Consider the following 13,844-nt stretch of genomic DNA (forward strand, 5'->3'; position numbering starts at 1 on the left):
GGGCACCCCCCTGCCCACCCCGCAGCACAGGCTGCTCCCCCAGCCCAGCTCACAGTAAAGCCTCAGCTGCTGGCACCCGTGCTCACGCCTGGGCTCTGTTTTGGGTGCGGGGAGGGCACTGGGTGGCAGCGGTGTAGGCCCGTGGGTGAGGGGTCCTGGGCTGCGATGGGGACAGAGCAGAGCGGGGTTTTGGGAACGAGGTCCTTCTGTGACCAGCAGTGGGCACAGGTCCTCTCCCTGTGGCGGCACCCAGCAAAGGCCACCCCAGTTTGGCAGCACTGCTCTGACGTCCCGTTCCTGTCACCTCATGGCCCCCGAACCCGACTCATTGCCCCCTCGCTCTCCCCCCAAAGAGGGAACAGACAGGGGGCTGTGTGAGGAAGGTTTATTGGGGTGAGGGGGCTCTGCATCCCCTTGGCTGGTCCTGGACCAGTCCCCAGCGCCACCCCATGTCCCTCGCCACCCCCGGCATCCCCAGCACCACCCCGTCCCTTGCCCCCAGCCCTTGGCCCCCTCTCACACCCCCGCGTCCCTGGCCCCCACCACCCCTGGGGACACCCCATTCCCCGTGTCCCCATGCCCCCGCTGCCACCCCCTACCCCTCAGCCACCCTCACGACCCCCCACTTCCCTCGTGCCCCGCTGCCCCCCTGTCCCTGCTTCCCCGCTGCCACCCCTGCGGCCACCCCTGGCCCCGTGCTTCCCGTGCCACCACGTCCCCCCGCCACATCTACGGGGCACTGCAGAGCCCCCCGTGCCTGACTCAGGGCTGCAGCCCCCAGCCCCATCCTGGCAGCTCAGGGCTGCAGCCCCCCCTTGTTGTCCCCGTCCCCGCTCCTCACCTGGGGGCTGGGGGGTCCTCCTGCGGCCCTTATAGGAGTGCCGGGGCCACGTGTCCCCCGCAGCCCCACAGCCTCTCCATGCCCCATGGTCCCAGTGACACCCCCACAGCCCCGTACATCCCCCCTGCCCTGTCCCGTTGGCAGCGTGGGGAAGGGGTTGGCAGCCGTGGCGTGGGGCTGGGGGGGTCTGGAGGGGAGGGAGAGAGGGAATCGATGGCAAAGGGGGGACTGCACCATGGCACCCAGGGCTAGAGGCCGAGGGAGGAGGTGCCCGAGTCGGTGGACTGCTTCTCCCGGCTCTGGTCCCCCATGGCCCCGGGTGCACATGTCGTGGGGCTGGTGGAGGCGGGGGGCACACTGGCCTCTGGCACCTGGGGGCAGGGGACAGGCGCTGGGTCAGCCCCTGCCCCACAGCCGCGGCACCCAGGGGGCTCTGCGTGTAACCCCCAGCCCCACACCCCCACCCCTTTAGGGCCTGCCCGCCCTAGGGCCCCCCAGCACGGCTCCAGCCCCACGGCCGTCCCGGCCTCGCCGCTCACCTCCTCGAACTTGCGGGCCTTGTAGTGCTCAGCGCCCTTCAAGAAGTTGAGCAGGATGATATCGCACAGCACCGTGCCCTACGGGGCGGCACCGTTGGGGCTGGGGGCTGTGGGGGGGGTCCCCACGCTGTAGGGGATCAGTCTGCCCCCGCCCCGAGCTGAGGACTGCCTCAACTCACCACGCCGATGGAGGTGAAGGCGGCCACTGTGTTGATGAGCGTGGGGACGATGCCGAATTTCCCAGCCTGCAGGGAGGCAGGGGGCCAAGTCGGCATGGTGTGTGTAGGTGGAGCTTGGACCTATAGCACCCATAGGTCCGCAGGGTGCTGCACCCCATACGTACGTTGCCGTACACCAAGACATCGAAGCGGATGCCAAAGGCCTTGGTGAGGGTGCGGAGCTCGGTGCCATTGTGCCCGCGGTAATACCGGGCGTGCCTGCAAGGGAATGGGTCCGCCTGGCACCCCGGTGTCCCCACGGCGGTGTCCCCACGGCGGGCGGTGACAGGGCCCTACCTGAAGTTGTAGCCGGGGGAGCTGGGGCTGTGCCGGGTGACGCCGTCCAGGCGGGTGAAGGAGTAGCGGGGCAGGCACAGCTCCCACGAGCGGTCCAGGTCGCACACCCAGCCGATCTTGATGCCCAGCACCCCCCCCTGCCCAGCCGGGAGGGCGAGATGCACCCCGTGCCCCGCATCCCCATGTTCCCCACCCCCGTGTCCCTGCAGAGCCACGGCCCGTGTCCCCACAGCCCTGTTTTCCCATGTTCCACAACCCAGATCCCTAAATCCGCATGTCCCACGCTGTCACGTCCCCACACCCCATGTCCCACGCTCCTGTGTCCCCCTGTCCCCACGTTCCACGTCCCCATCTCCCTGTGTCGCTACGTCCCCACAACCCCAATTCCCACACCGCTGTGTCCCCATGTCCCCACGTCACACATCCCCGTATTCATGTGCCCCATGCCCCCACATCTCATGTCCCCACGTCCCCACGTCCCACACCCCCATGTCCCCATGTCCCACATCCCCGCGTCACGTCCCACATCACCGTGTCCCTATGTCCCACGTCCCACCTCCCTGCACCCACGTGCTCCACTTCCCACGTTGCTGCGTCCCCGTGTCCCTGCATCCCTGTGTCCCAGGTCCCCGTGTCCCCACGCCCCCCGTGTCCTACGTCCCCGTGTCCCCGTGCCCCCATGTCCCCCTGGCTCACGGTGGTGGCCAGGGTGGCGAAGTCCTGCCCGGCGAAGCGCGCCACGTCGCCCAGCCGCAGGATGGGGCAGAGCGGCTGCCGCTCGGGGTGGAAGCGGCAGCGCCGCAGATCCTCCGCGCTGGCCTGGGGGGGCAGATTGGCCCTGGGGGAGGACAGGGGGACGGGGGGGGGGGGGGGGGGGGGACACACGGCCGTGAGCTGCCGTCGGGGGACACCCCATCCCCTGTCCCCGCGGCGCCGCTCACTTCTCGAATCCGAAGAGCGGGAAGCGGACGCTGTTCTTGATGAAGAGGGTGAAGTTTTCGGCCTCCAGCATCACAGGGCTGTGGGGTGGGAAAGGGGGGGGGTGCCTGAAGGGGGGGGGGGGGCCAGCCCCGTGCCCCCCCCTTGCTCCCCCCATGGACTCACACGCTGACGGTGTCCACCTCGGGCGGGCACCAGCCCCGGATCTCGCAGGTGCGCAGGGTGTCGTTGTAGGGCACGCAGCGCCCCGTCAGCACCCCTAGAGGTGGCTGTCAGCACGGGGGGGGGGGGGCTCATCCCGTAGGACCCCCCCCAAAAAAAGGGGGCTCCTCCCGTAGGATTTTTGGGGATACAGCCCCCCAAAAAAAAACCCTAAACTCACCGCTGCCTGTGGTGAGGCTCTTCCCCCGGCAGTCGCGGTCAGCGGTGCAGCGGTACGTGGCTTCGCTCTGCGGAGAGGGGGGGTCACCTGGGGGGGGGACACACGCCGGTGCCCCCCGCGTCCCCCCCAGCCCCTTACCTCGGGGCAGACGCCCTGCACCTGGTTCTCCGTCAGGATCTGCCTGGTGACCACCACGAACACCGAGGTGCCCTGGGGCGAGGGGGACAGGGGGGGGGGGTCACCGCCACCCCCCAGCCCTTGGCCCCGCAGCGTTTTGGGGGGGGCAGGGGGGGTTATTTGGGGCAGGACCGCCCGCGGGGGTGAGGCTGTGCAGGATGCCCGGTGTCCCCTATGGGATCACGGCCACTGCACGGAGGGACCGTCCCTGAGCCCCCCGGGGTGCCCCTACCTGTGGGGGGGTGACGTAGTCGGCGGTGTCCAGGACGCGGTCCCCATATCTCCCCACGCCCTTGACTTTGGTGACCACGGAGGACTCGATGGTGGTATCCCTCACCTGGTAAGCCTTCTCGTGCAGGAACACCCAGCTGGAGGGACCCCCCAGCCCCCCGGGGGGGTGAGCGGCAGGGACAGCCGCCCCCCCACGGCCACTTGCCCCCCGCACTGTCCCCTCCCGTGTCACCCCTCGGGGTCACGGACAGCCCCCGGCACCCCACCGGCAGCGCAGCCGTCCCTCGTCCCTCTCCCGTCCCCTCGTGTCACCTCGTGTCCCCCGTCCCCAGAGACGTGGGGGAGACGAGGGGGTCCCGGGGGGGTCCGGGGGGGGGGGGCTCACCCGATGAAGTAGGAGAGGATGAGGAGCTGCACGGCCCGGTTGACGGCGCCCACCACCCAGCTCTTCACCACCACCGACTTGGGGGTCTCGTAGGCGAAGAAGTCGGACAGGCAGGAGGGCTGGGGGCGCGGGGGGGGCATGGGGGGCCGGGGGGCCGGGCAGGGGGCTGGTAGGGATCTGGTAGGGATCTGGTAGGGATCTGGTAAGGGTCTGGTAGGGATCTGGTAGGGATCTGGGCAGCTGGGGTGGTGCAGAGGCAGGGAGGGGTGGGCGGAGGAGGGAGGGAGAGGGCGTGGGCGTGGGGAGGGAGGGCGGGAGGGAAGGGGCAGGGGGAGATGGGGGGGTCCAGGGGGGTGATGGGGGGGTGTGAGGGGGGAGATGGGGGGGGTTGGGGGGGGATGGAGGGGTGTGGGGGGAGATGGGGGGCATGGGGGGGGGGGAACGGGAGTGTGTGGGGGGAGATGGAGGGATGTGGGAGGAGATGGAGGGGTGCAGGGGGTGGAGGGAGGGGTGTGGGGGGAGATGGGTGGGTATGGGGGGGAAATGGGGGGGTATGGGGGGAGATTGGGGGTATGGGGGGGGAAATGAGGGGGTGTGGGGGGAGATGGAGGGGTGCAGGGGGTGGAGGGAGGGGTGTGGGGGGAGATGGGTGGGTATGGGGGGGGAAATGAGGGGGTGTGGGGGGAGATGGAGGGGCACAAGGGGAGATGGAGGGGTGCAGGGGGAGATGGAGGGGTGTGGGGGGAAATGGGTGGGCATGGGGGGGAAATGAGGGGGTATGGGGGGGAAATGAGGGGGTGTGGGGGGAGATGGAGGGGTGCAGGGGGGACAGAGAGATTTTGGGGGTGACGGGGGCAATAGGGAGGACAACGAGGGGAGGGGAGGGTGGGGGATGGGGTGCGGGGGGGGATGAGGGGTGCAGGAGGGACATTGGGCAGAGGGGTGGGGGTCCCAGGGAGGTGGGGCAGGGCGGTGGTGGCCCCTGTGTGGGGTGCCCCTTGTTTGGGGTCCTCCTTGTTTGGGGTCCTCCTTGTTTGGGGTGACCCTTGTTTGGGGTGCCCCTTGTTTGGGGCGCCCCTTGGTGCCCCTACTTTGGGGTTCCCTGTTTGGGGTGTCCGTGCAGGGCTTCGGGGGTGCCCCACGCCCGGTGAGCGCCCCACGTGCGGGGCACCTCAACTTTTGGGGACCCCCCGGGCTTTTGGGGTCCCCCACGTCCGGGGTCCCCGTGCTTGCGCCCCCCTCCCCGCTCTTTTCGGGGCTCCATTTTGGGCCCCCCCCCCCCCGCCGGGCTGCGGCCCCCCCCCATGACGTCACGGGGACCACCCAACGTTGGCCAACGGGGGCCGCTCTGGCACCTCTTCCGCAACTCTATGGTGCCGGGCGGGACACCGCCAGGGCCCCCCCGGGTTTCCGGGGTGGGGTGCCGCTCTAGCCACAGTCCTCCGAGCTCTCCATGGTGCGGCGCCCTCTCTATGGCGGAAGCGGGGGCGGGTTCCGGCGGGGGGGGGGGGGAAGAGGAGGAGGAGGAGGAGGAGGAGGAGGAGGAAGGCCGGGGGGGGAGGTTCGTGTTGCGCAGGCGGGAAAAGTGGCGGTGGTGCGGGGGGGCCGGATTTTGGGGGGGGGGGGGGGGGCTGGGGGGACGGGACCCCCTGGGGGTGGGGAGGTTTAATTTTGAGGGGGGGGGGGCGGTTTTTTTTTTGGGGGGGGGGGGGGGCGGTTTTTTGGGGGGGGGGTGGCTTTGGGGGGTGGGGGCGGTTTGGGGAGGTGGCGGTTGGGGGGGGCTTTTTTTTTGGGGTGGGGGGCATTTTTTGGGGGGTGGGAGGTGCCCTAAGGGGGAGGGGGGTTGTTTTAGGGGGGCAGGGGGCTTCAGGTGTGGGGGGGGGGGGCTGCAGGTTTGTGGGGCCGGGGGAGGGTTGGGGTATGGGGGTGATGGGGGGGGGGGGCCCTCAGGGCCTCGCTGTGCCCTCCCCGGGGGCAGCGCCCCACCGGGATGGGGGCAGGAGCAGGGGTGGGGGGCCACGGGGCCGTATGGGGGGCCACGGGGCCGTATGGGGGGGCACGGGGCCGTATGGGGGGACACACGGGGCCGTATGGGACACACGGGGCCATGCGGTGCCGATGGGGCGTCTCCTGCTCGCTGTGCTCACCCCTGTGGTTGTTCTTCCCCCCCCCCCCGCAGCGCCTCAGTGCTCAGTGTCCCCGCGTCAGGGCATGCCGGCCCCCCCGGGGGGGAACTGAGAGACTCGCCGAGGCCTCCTCCTCGCTCCCCGAAACCCCAGGGGACGCTGCCGGCCCCCCCCCGCCCCGTTCGCCATGGCCGACACGCTGGAGTTCAACGAGATCTACCAGGAGGTGAAGGGATCTATGGTGAGCAGCGGGGGGCAGCCTGTCCCGTGGGGCTGTCCGGGTCCGTCCCTCCCCTCTCAGCTCCTCCCGGGCCTCATCCTGGCTCGGCTCGTTTTGCAGGGAGGCACCGAGCCTCGCTTGTAGGGCCGGGGTGTTTTGGGACGTCCGTGGGGCTTTTAGTGCCGGCCCGGTGCTCCGAGCGTCTGCCTCTTCATGCTGTAGCCCCTGCTGGGTGGCCGGGTGTTGTGAATCGGGTGGTGCAGCCCCGGTGTTGAGGATTCCCCCCCTTAAATCCGTGGCATTTGGGAATCGCTCCTAAAAGCCTGAAGGAGTGCTGGGACCGAGGGTGCTGGGACTGTTTTGGGCCGCCCGAGCCCAAAATGAGGGTGGCAAGGAGCAACAAAACCTGCTGGGGTTTGGGGAAGTCACCTCGTGGGGAGGAATTGTGCCCGGTGGGGCAGCCCTTGGGTGCGTCCGGGGCGAGCCTCACCCCCGCTGCTCCCACCAGAACGACGGCCGGCTGCGGCTGAGCCGCCAGGGCGTGATCTTCAAGAACAGCAAGACGGGGAAGGTGGACAACATTCAGGCCTCGGAGCTGGCGGAGGGCGTGTGGCGCCGCGTGGCGCTCGGCCACGGCCTCAAGCTGCTCACCAAGAACGGCCACGTCTACAAATACGATGGCTTCCGGGAATCGGTGAGCCCCCGGCGTGCCTGCCCGCGCGCGTGCCCCTCCGAGCGGCGGCGTTTGCTCCCGTTACACCTCCCATCCTTCCCTGTGCTGCTTGTCTGTGCCTGGCTGCGTCGCCCTACAACATCTCCTTCCCCTCCAACAAGAGCTGACCCCCGTTTTCCTCCCCGCTTTCCCCGTTCTGTGGGCTGTGTCCCCTGTCAGGGGCTCCGGACGGTGCCCATGCGTATGTGGTGGTCTCTGACGGGCGTTCCCTGTTCCTCTGCCCCTTCCCGCCCTGTCCCAGGAGTTCGATAAGCTCTCGGATTTCTTCAAGGCCCACTATCGCCTGGAGCTGGCGGAGAAGGACCTGTGTGTGAAGGGCTGGAACTGGGGCACGGTGAGGTTCGGAGGTGAGTCGTGGCAAGGCGGGAGCAGCCCGGCGGTGCCGTTAATTGGGGAAGGGGCTGCCCGCGGGCGGCCCTCCCAGCTCGAGGTGGTGGGGCTGGGGGTGTCCGGGGACTGGAGCAGCGTCCCATCCCACCAGGGTGCTTGTTCCTGCAGCTCCTAGCTTCAGGGTGTTCCTCTGGGCAGCTGTCCCCTTTCTAGTGGTGGTTTTGGGTACAGCGCGGATGTCAGTCGTCCCGGGAAAGCAGGAGATACCCACACAAGTCCCGGATTTTTGGGGGGAAGATTTTATAGGCGGAGAATGCCCACCATGAAAGAGAAGTCTGCAAGGGAGCTGTGTCTGGCAGAGCCTGCCGGTTCCTGCAGGAGCTAGGGGAGCTGGTGGGTGCTCCTCCCTGCTCTGAGAGCGGGGAGAATGGGAATAAACAGTTTCTCCGTTTTATTTCTGGTCAATGCCATTCTCTGGAGCCACAGCTGGGAGGAGAAAGCCTGGTGATTTTGGTGGAAAGCACGGGAATGAGAAGGGGAGAGGCATTGCTGGGCTTTGAGAGGAGACCAGTGGTGCTGCTGGAGCGGAGATCTGGGACGAGACCCACCTCGGGGGGTGGACCTTAGGTTCTCATCCCTCCCCACCCCTTGCAGGGCAGCTCCTCTCCTTCGACATCGGGGAGCAGCCGGTGTTCGAGATCCCCCTCAGCAACGTCTCCCAGTGCACGACGGGCAAGAACGAGGTGACGCTGGAGTTCCACCAGAACGACGACGCTGAGGTCTCGCTCATGGAGGTGCGCTTCTACGTGCCCCCCACCCAGGAGGACGGCGTGGACCCCGTGGAGGTGAGCTGGGGGCTGAGGGGGGGGGGGGGCGCGCTGGGGGTCGCCGGGTGCCCGGCTCCGTGCCTGACCTTCCCCTCGCCTCGCAGGCCTTCGCGCAGAACGTCCTCTCCAAGGCGGACGTGATCCAGGCCACGGGCGACGCCATCTGCATCTTCCGGGAGCTGCAGTGCCTGACGCCCCGCGGGCGCTACGACATCCGCATCTACCCCACCTTCCTGCACCTGCACGGCAAGACCTTCGACTACAAGATCCCCTACACCACCGTGCTGCGCCTCTTCCTGCTCCCCCACAAGGACCAGCGGCAGATGTTCTTCGTGGTGAGGAGGGACGGGACAGCGGGTCCTCCCTCGGGGAAGGGCGGTGGGCGTGGGGGGTTTGTAGTCCTCACCTCCTCGTCTCCTTTCAGATCAGCCTGGACCCCCCGATAAAGCAGGGCCAGACCCGCTACCACTTCCTCATCCTGCTCTTCTCCAAGGACGAGGACATCTCGCTGACCCTCAACATGAACGAGTGAGCTCCGCTCCTGCCTCTGGGGGCTGCGGGGGGAGGCGAGGGACCCCCCGGGCCCCCGTTCTCACTGTTCTCCTCTCCTTTTTGCCGCGCAGGGAGGAGGTGGAGAAGCGCTTCGAGGGGCGGCTCACCAAGAACATGTCTGGCTCCCTCTACGAGATGGTCAGCCGCGTCATGAAGGCTCTGGTCAACCGCAAGATCACCGTGCCTGGCAACTTCCAGGGGTGAGGGCACGCCGCTGCCTCTGGGCAGCGGGACATGGGGTCTTCCTGCTCCAAGGGCACGCGTGGAGGTGGGGGGGATGCCAAGTGTGCCTTGGCCTCCCCAGGACGGGAAACATTTCTTTTTCTCTGTAATCTCAAGCCAGCTGCTTGGGGTCCCCTCCTAACTCTACCAGCAGGACCAACCCCTCTTTTCCTCTCTTGTTTCTGTGGTCAGGGGGAAGGGGCTTTGCAAGGATCGGGCCTTCCGTAGGGGGAGCAGCTGACGGACTTCTCCGGGCTGCTGTGTCACTGTAGGGAGGGCGTTTGCTCCCCCAGCGGTGTAACGTGGCTGTGTTTGCCCTCACAGACACTCGGGAGCCCAGTGCATCACCTGCTCCTACAAGGCCAGCTCGGGGCTTCTCTACCCGCTGGAGCGCGGCTTCATCTACGTGCACAAGCCGCCCGTGCACATCCGCTTCGACGAGATCTCCTTCGTCAACTTCGCCCGCGGGACCACCACCACCCGCTCCTTCGACTTCGAGATCGAGACCAAGCAGGGCACGCAGTACACCTTCAGCAGCATAGAGAGGTGGGCGCGCGGCGGGCTGGCGCCGTGCCGTCGCGCCGTCCCCTCCTCCCTTCGTGTGGGTCACACGGGGCGGGCCCTCGCTGGTTTCCCAAGGCGGTCGCCCTGCGGTGCTGGGTGCTGGCGGCCCGGCTCCCCCCGGCCCTGAGCGCCCTGTCTGCGTCCCGCAGGGAGGAGTACGGGAAGCTCTTCGACTTCGTCAACGCCAAGAAGCTGAACATCAAGAACCGAGGCCTCAAGGAGGTACCTGCCAACCTACCTGCTCCTCTGTGCCCTGCTGGCTGGGGTGGGAGAGGGCTGGCGCCTTCCTTTTCTCCAAGATTTTGCTGCTTTTTTTCCTCTTTTTCCCTTTTTTTCACCTCTCTTTTCTTTCCTTGCCCTTGTAGAGGAAAAAGGTCCGTGCGATACCCCTTCCTCTTTCTCCTCTTCCTCCTCCTGGTGCAGGTTTCCTCTGCATGGCCGTGGTGGTCCCTGACTAAACCCAGTAACTCCAGCATGGGTTGCGAGAGGGGCCCCCTAACCCCGATAACACTTGTGGGGAACCTTTGCTGTCCCCGTCTCTGGATCCCTGACAGGGAGGGGACACAGGGGGTGTCCGTGCATGCGTGTGGGGCCTGCCCACGAGCACCCCAGCGGTTTTGGCTTCCAGAGGTGGAGTGTGTGCAGCCGTGGGGAGCGCGGGGAGCGCCTCTCACTCCGTCCCTCCCGCAGGGAATGAAGCAGAGCTACGACGAATACGCCGACTCCGACGAGGACCAGCACGATGCCTACCTGGAGAGGATGAAGGAGGAGGGCAAGATCCGGGAGGAGAACGCCAATGACAGCAGCGACGGGTCTGGGGAGGAGACGGGTGAGTGCTGAGGCTGGGGGTGCGTGAGGGACCATCCTGGGGGGCTGTCAGGGGTCCTCAGGCTTCTTCCCCCTCCGGTTAAGTCCTGCCCAGCTCCTGGGCAGGATCTGACCCCTGAGGTTCCGTCCTCACCTGTCCCCTGTGCCCTGTCCTTCCAGATGAGTCGTTCAACCCTGGCGAAGAGGACGATGACGTGGCTGAAGAGTGAGTAGGGGCAGGGCAGGAGTCTCTAGGGGTTGCTTTTGGAAGGGATTTGTGTTGGGGCAGTGGTGGGATGGGGCTGTGACCACTGGGGGAGCACCAGGTTACAGCCAGGATCGTTATGAATCCCCGGCCCTGAAGTCTGGAGAAGTGGGCGCGCTTCTGGGCTGACTTTCGTAACAACAGCGTTGTGCTCGAGAGGGTTGGATGGTGACTGGAGCGATCGGGTGGCTTCTGGACGAGGTTTGGTTGAGCGAGGCCTCGGGCTGGAGAAGAGAGAACAGTGGGAGGAGGATGGGGCCCAGGAGGATGGGACACGGCTCTGCGAAGTCCCGAGCAGGGGGACAGGGAGGCTGAGGACTGCAGTCGCTGCACAAGCGCTCGGGGGCATCGTGTGTGTTGCTGGGAGTCAGGCTGAGCCCGAGAGGAGGGGTGGATCTCATCTCGGTGCAGTTCAGCCGTGAGGCGTTGCAAATGCCTAAAGTTTACGGGAACTCAGGAAACCATCAGCCACGTTCGTGGAAGGGAAACCCCCTGAGGGCTGTTAAGTGCGAACACAACAGCTTCAGCTCGGGAAGTCTCCGGCCTGCAGGTTGCTGGAGGCTGGGAGAATTCGGGGGCAAGTCTTGCCGCGTGCTCATCGCTGCTGCCTCTCCTTTGCTTCCCGCTCCATCCACCTCGTTGGGGCAGGGGTCCCGGGCTGTTCCCTGAAACCGTGTTTCCTCGCGCAGGTTTGACAGCAACGCCTCGGCCAGCTCCTCCAGCGGTGACGGTGACAGTGACCGGGATGAGAAGAAGCCAGCCAAGAAGGCCAAGATCGTCAAGGACCGCAAGCCCCGCAAGAAGCAGGTGGAGGTGAGAGGTGGTGGTTGGAGGGGTTGCAGGGAGCGGGACCCGCTTCCCCTGAGCGCGGATTGCTGATCCTTTTGGGAGCAAGGCCAGGGGAGAGCCACGTCTGAGCTGCTTCCCTCCAGCCGTCGGTCACGGTCTGATCTGATCCCACCGCCTCGCTGGGCTGCAGTCACTCCGCCAAGCCCGAGTGCTCTGCCTCCTTCGGGTTCTTATTCATCCCGCACATGAGGCGAGGTTGAGCCTCTTCCAACGGGCACGCTGCTAACCGAGCCTGGCGAGCCCTTGGACTGGGGGAGGGCACGTCTCCTGCAGCCTGCCCCGGGGGTGCTTTCGGGTTTCGTGGGTGTGACCCCAGAACCCGTCCCGTGGCGATGCAGCTCAGTTCCTGGTGGGGTGCAGGAGGCGAGCGGAGACCCGGCCTTGTCTCGGGGTAACCTTCAGTCCTCAGTGCCTGGGGTCTTTCGGGGCTTTCACGCTGGTTCTCTCCGCTCCCTACCGCCCAGAGCAAGAAGGGGAAAGACCCCAACGCTCCCAAGAGGCCCATGTCAGCGTACATGCTCTGGCTGAATGCCAACCGCGAGAAGATCAAGTCCGACCACCCCGGCATCAGCATCACAGACTTGTCCAAGAAGGCTGGGGAGCTCTGGAAAGCCATGTCCAAGGAGAAGAAAGAGGTGGGTCGCTCTGCCGGTGAGAGCTGCAGGTTTACGAGGGGAAGGGTGGACTCCAGGAGGCTTGCTTGGTCTCAGGATCCCTGATCTCAGCAGCGGGGAGGTAATGTCTGCGGGGTGGTGAGCTGGGGGGGGTGAGCATGGTGGGAGCATTGCTGTGCCTGGGTGGAGAAGTGTTGGACTCGGGTGGTGCAGATGGAGGCGGCGGAGGAGGATGGGGTGCAGAAGGCCCTGCTAACCTTGTGCGCTTGCTGCAGGAGTGGGATCGCAAGGCAGAAGATGCCAGGAGGGACTACGAGAAGGCCATGAAGGAGTACAGCGTGGGCAGCAGGTCCGAGAGCTCCAAGACGTGAGTGTGCTGAGCAGACACGAGGGAGGTGGCCGGGCTTCGTGCCTCTGGGAGCCGTCTCTTCTCCTGCCTTCACGGTGGCTGGGCTGCTCTGAGGCTGTCAGCAAGGTTACGCTAATATCCCTTCTACCCTTCACAGGGAGAGGTCTAAAAAGAAGAAGAAGAAGCAGGAGAAGCAGATGAAGGGGAAAGCAGAGAAGAAGGGTGCTGCCTCCAAGTCTTTGTCCTCCACAAAGTCCTCTGCCAAGAGTCTGAGCGAGAGCTTCAAGAGCAAGGAATTTGTCTCCAGTGACGAGAGCTCCTCTGCAGAGAGCAAGAAGGAGGTAGGGCCCCACAGCGGGGCACAGGAGAGGCGCCCGCAAGGCGCTCTGCTGCGGCTGCCCTGACGCCTCCTTCTTGTTCCCGCAGGACTCGGAGGAGGAGGGAGGCGCCAGCCCACCCCCCAGCTCAGAGGATTCCGCATCGGGCTCGGATTAGCGCTGTCCCCGCTGGCTCCAGGCTGGTTCCCAGATCAGCGAGAGGACTGAGGGCCCCGGCTCCGGGGCTGCAGCGGGCTCCCGCCCCTCCTGGCCTCCGCTTGGCCTCCTCCTGCCGCCAGGGGCAGGGGGACACAGGGGCAGGGCAGGAGGGTGCCCGGCCCCCCCTGCCCAAGCCCTCTCCCCTCAGTGCCTGGCTGGGGAGGGAGGCCGGAGCGAGGGGCCTCAGTCCCGCCTCAGCCCCGTTTCTCATCAATTTATTTTTTTTAAATACTCGGGTTTGTTTTGGTCTCTTTTTTTTTTTTTTTTTTGCTTTCGTTTTGTATTTTGGGTCCATTCACATTGAATAAAAAAACACCCGCCCAGGGCACTGCGTGTGGGTGCAGCCGGGAGGGGGGAGGCGGGGGCGGCTCCCCCCTGCCCCCGAGGAGCGCTTCCCCCCCCGCCTCGCTCCGGCTCTGCCTTGAAGCGGGGCCAGCGGCTGAGCTCACTGCCTCCGTCCATTAGCCTCCCCCCTAATCCTATCACGGAGCCATCAGCCTCCTAATGGAGGCCGGGCGGTCGATCCTGATGCGGTTTGGGGCTTCCTCCATGGCCTCCCCGGCTCGGCGGGGGCGTTGGGCTGCGATCCCGCTGGGCACCAGCCCCAGCCCTTCGGCCTCGCTTCTTGGCCTCGCTTCTTGGCCTCCCTTCCCGGCCCTCGTTTCTTGGCCTTCGTTTCTCGGCCTCGCTTCCCAGCCTGACACGGGTCTCCTCGGGGACGGGGCGAGGCCGGCAGCCCGCTAACCCCGCCCGGGCCCCCCGGTTAACGATAAATGTGATGATTTACGGGCACTGTGAGCCGGGGGAGGGGGCCGTGAGGGCCGTGCTGGAGGCCCTGAGG

The 13,844-nt window shown here is 66.6% G+C and overlaps 2 protein-coding genes across 5 annotated transcripts; one reads left to right on the top strand and one right to left on the bottom strand.

Annotated features, from left to right (window-relative positions):
- Positions 1-151: 151 nt before the first annotated feature.
- On the bottom strand, positions 152-4,245 carry P2RX3 (purinergic receptor P2X 3). Of its 3 annotated transcripts, none has more exons than XM_066997560.1 (12): positions 4,010-4,245; positions 3,626-3,761; positions 3,355-3,426; positions 3,217-3,283; positions 3,000-3,093; positions 2,837-2,914; positions 2,592-2,733; positions 1,896-2,032; positions 1,724-1,817; positions 1,560-1,625; positions 1,381-1,416; positions 152-1,212 (listed from the first exon to the last, which is right to left on the bottom strand). In XM_066997560.1, the coding sequence occupies exons 1-12, from the start codon at positions 4,147-4,149 to the stop codon at positions 1,090-1,092; spliced, it is 1,185 nt and encodes a 394-aa protein (XP_066853661.1). In that variant the 5' UTR covers positions 4,150-4,245; the 3' UTR covers positions 152-1,089. The 3 variants fall into 3 exon arrangements, with proteins under 3 accessions (XP_066853661.1, XP_066853660.1, XP_066853663.1); XM_066997559.1 differs by having other exon boundaries at positions 1,381-1,458; positions 4,010-4,236; XM_066997562.1 differs by lacking the exon at positions 3,355-3,426 and having other exon boundaries at positions 1,381-1,458; positions 4,010-4,241.
- A 1,240-nt stretch (positions 4,246-5,485) lies between these two features.
- SSRP1 (structure specific recognition protein 1) lies at positions 5,486-13,329 on the top strand. 2 transcript variants are annotated; one of them, XM_066997202.1, is made up of 17 exons: positions 5,486-5,570; positions 6,189-6,376; positions 6,864-7,049; positions 7,330-7,435; positions 8,073-8,263; positions 8,350-8,580; positions 8,670-8,773; positions 8,869-8,997; positions 9,344-9,565; positions 9,733-9,805; positions 10,274-10,412; positions 10,571-10,616; positions 11,345-11,468; positions 11,969-12,139; positions 12,394-12,485; positions 12,625-12,808; positions 12,894-13,329. In XM_066997202.1, exons 2-17 carry the CDS (start codon positions 6,323-6,325, stop codon positions 12,960-12,962), a joined length of 2,121 nt encoding a protein of 706 aa, XP_066853303.1. In that variant the 5' UTR covers positions 5,486-5,570; positions 6,189-6,322; the 3' UTR covers positions 12,963-13,329. The 2 variants fall into 2 exon arrangements, with proteins under 2 accessions (XP_066853303.1, XP_066853304.1); XM_066997203.1 differs by having other exon boundaries at positions 5,557-5,603.
- The last annotated feature ends 515 nt before the right edge of the window (positions 13,330-13,844 follow it).

The sequence above is a fragment of the Anser cygnoides genome, chromosome 5, assembly GCF_040182565.1.
Source record: "Anser cygnoides isolate HZ-2024a breed goose chromosome 5, Taihu_goose_T2T_genome, whole genome shotgun sequence".
NCBI lineage: Eukaryota > Metazoa > Chordata > Aves > Anseriformes > Anatidae > Anser > Anser cygnoides.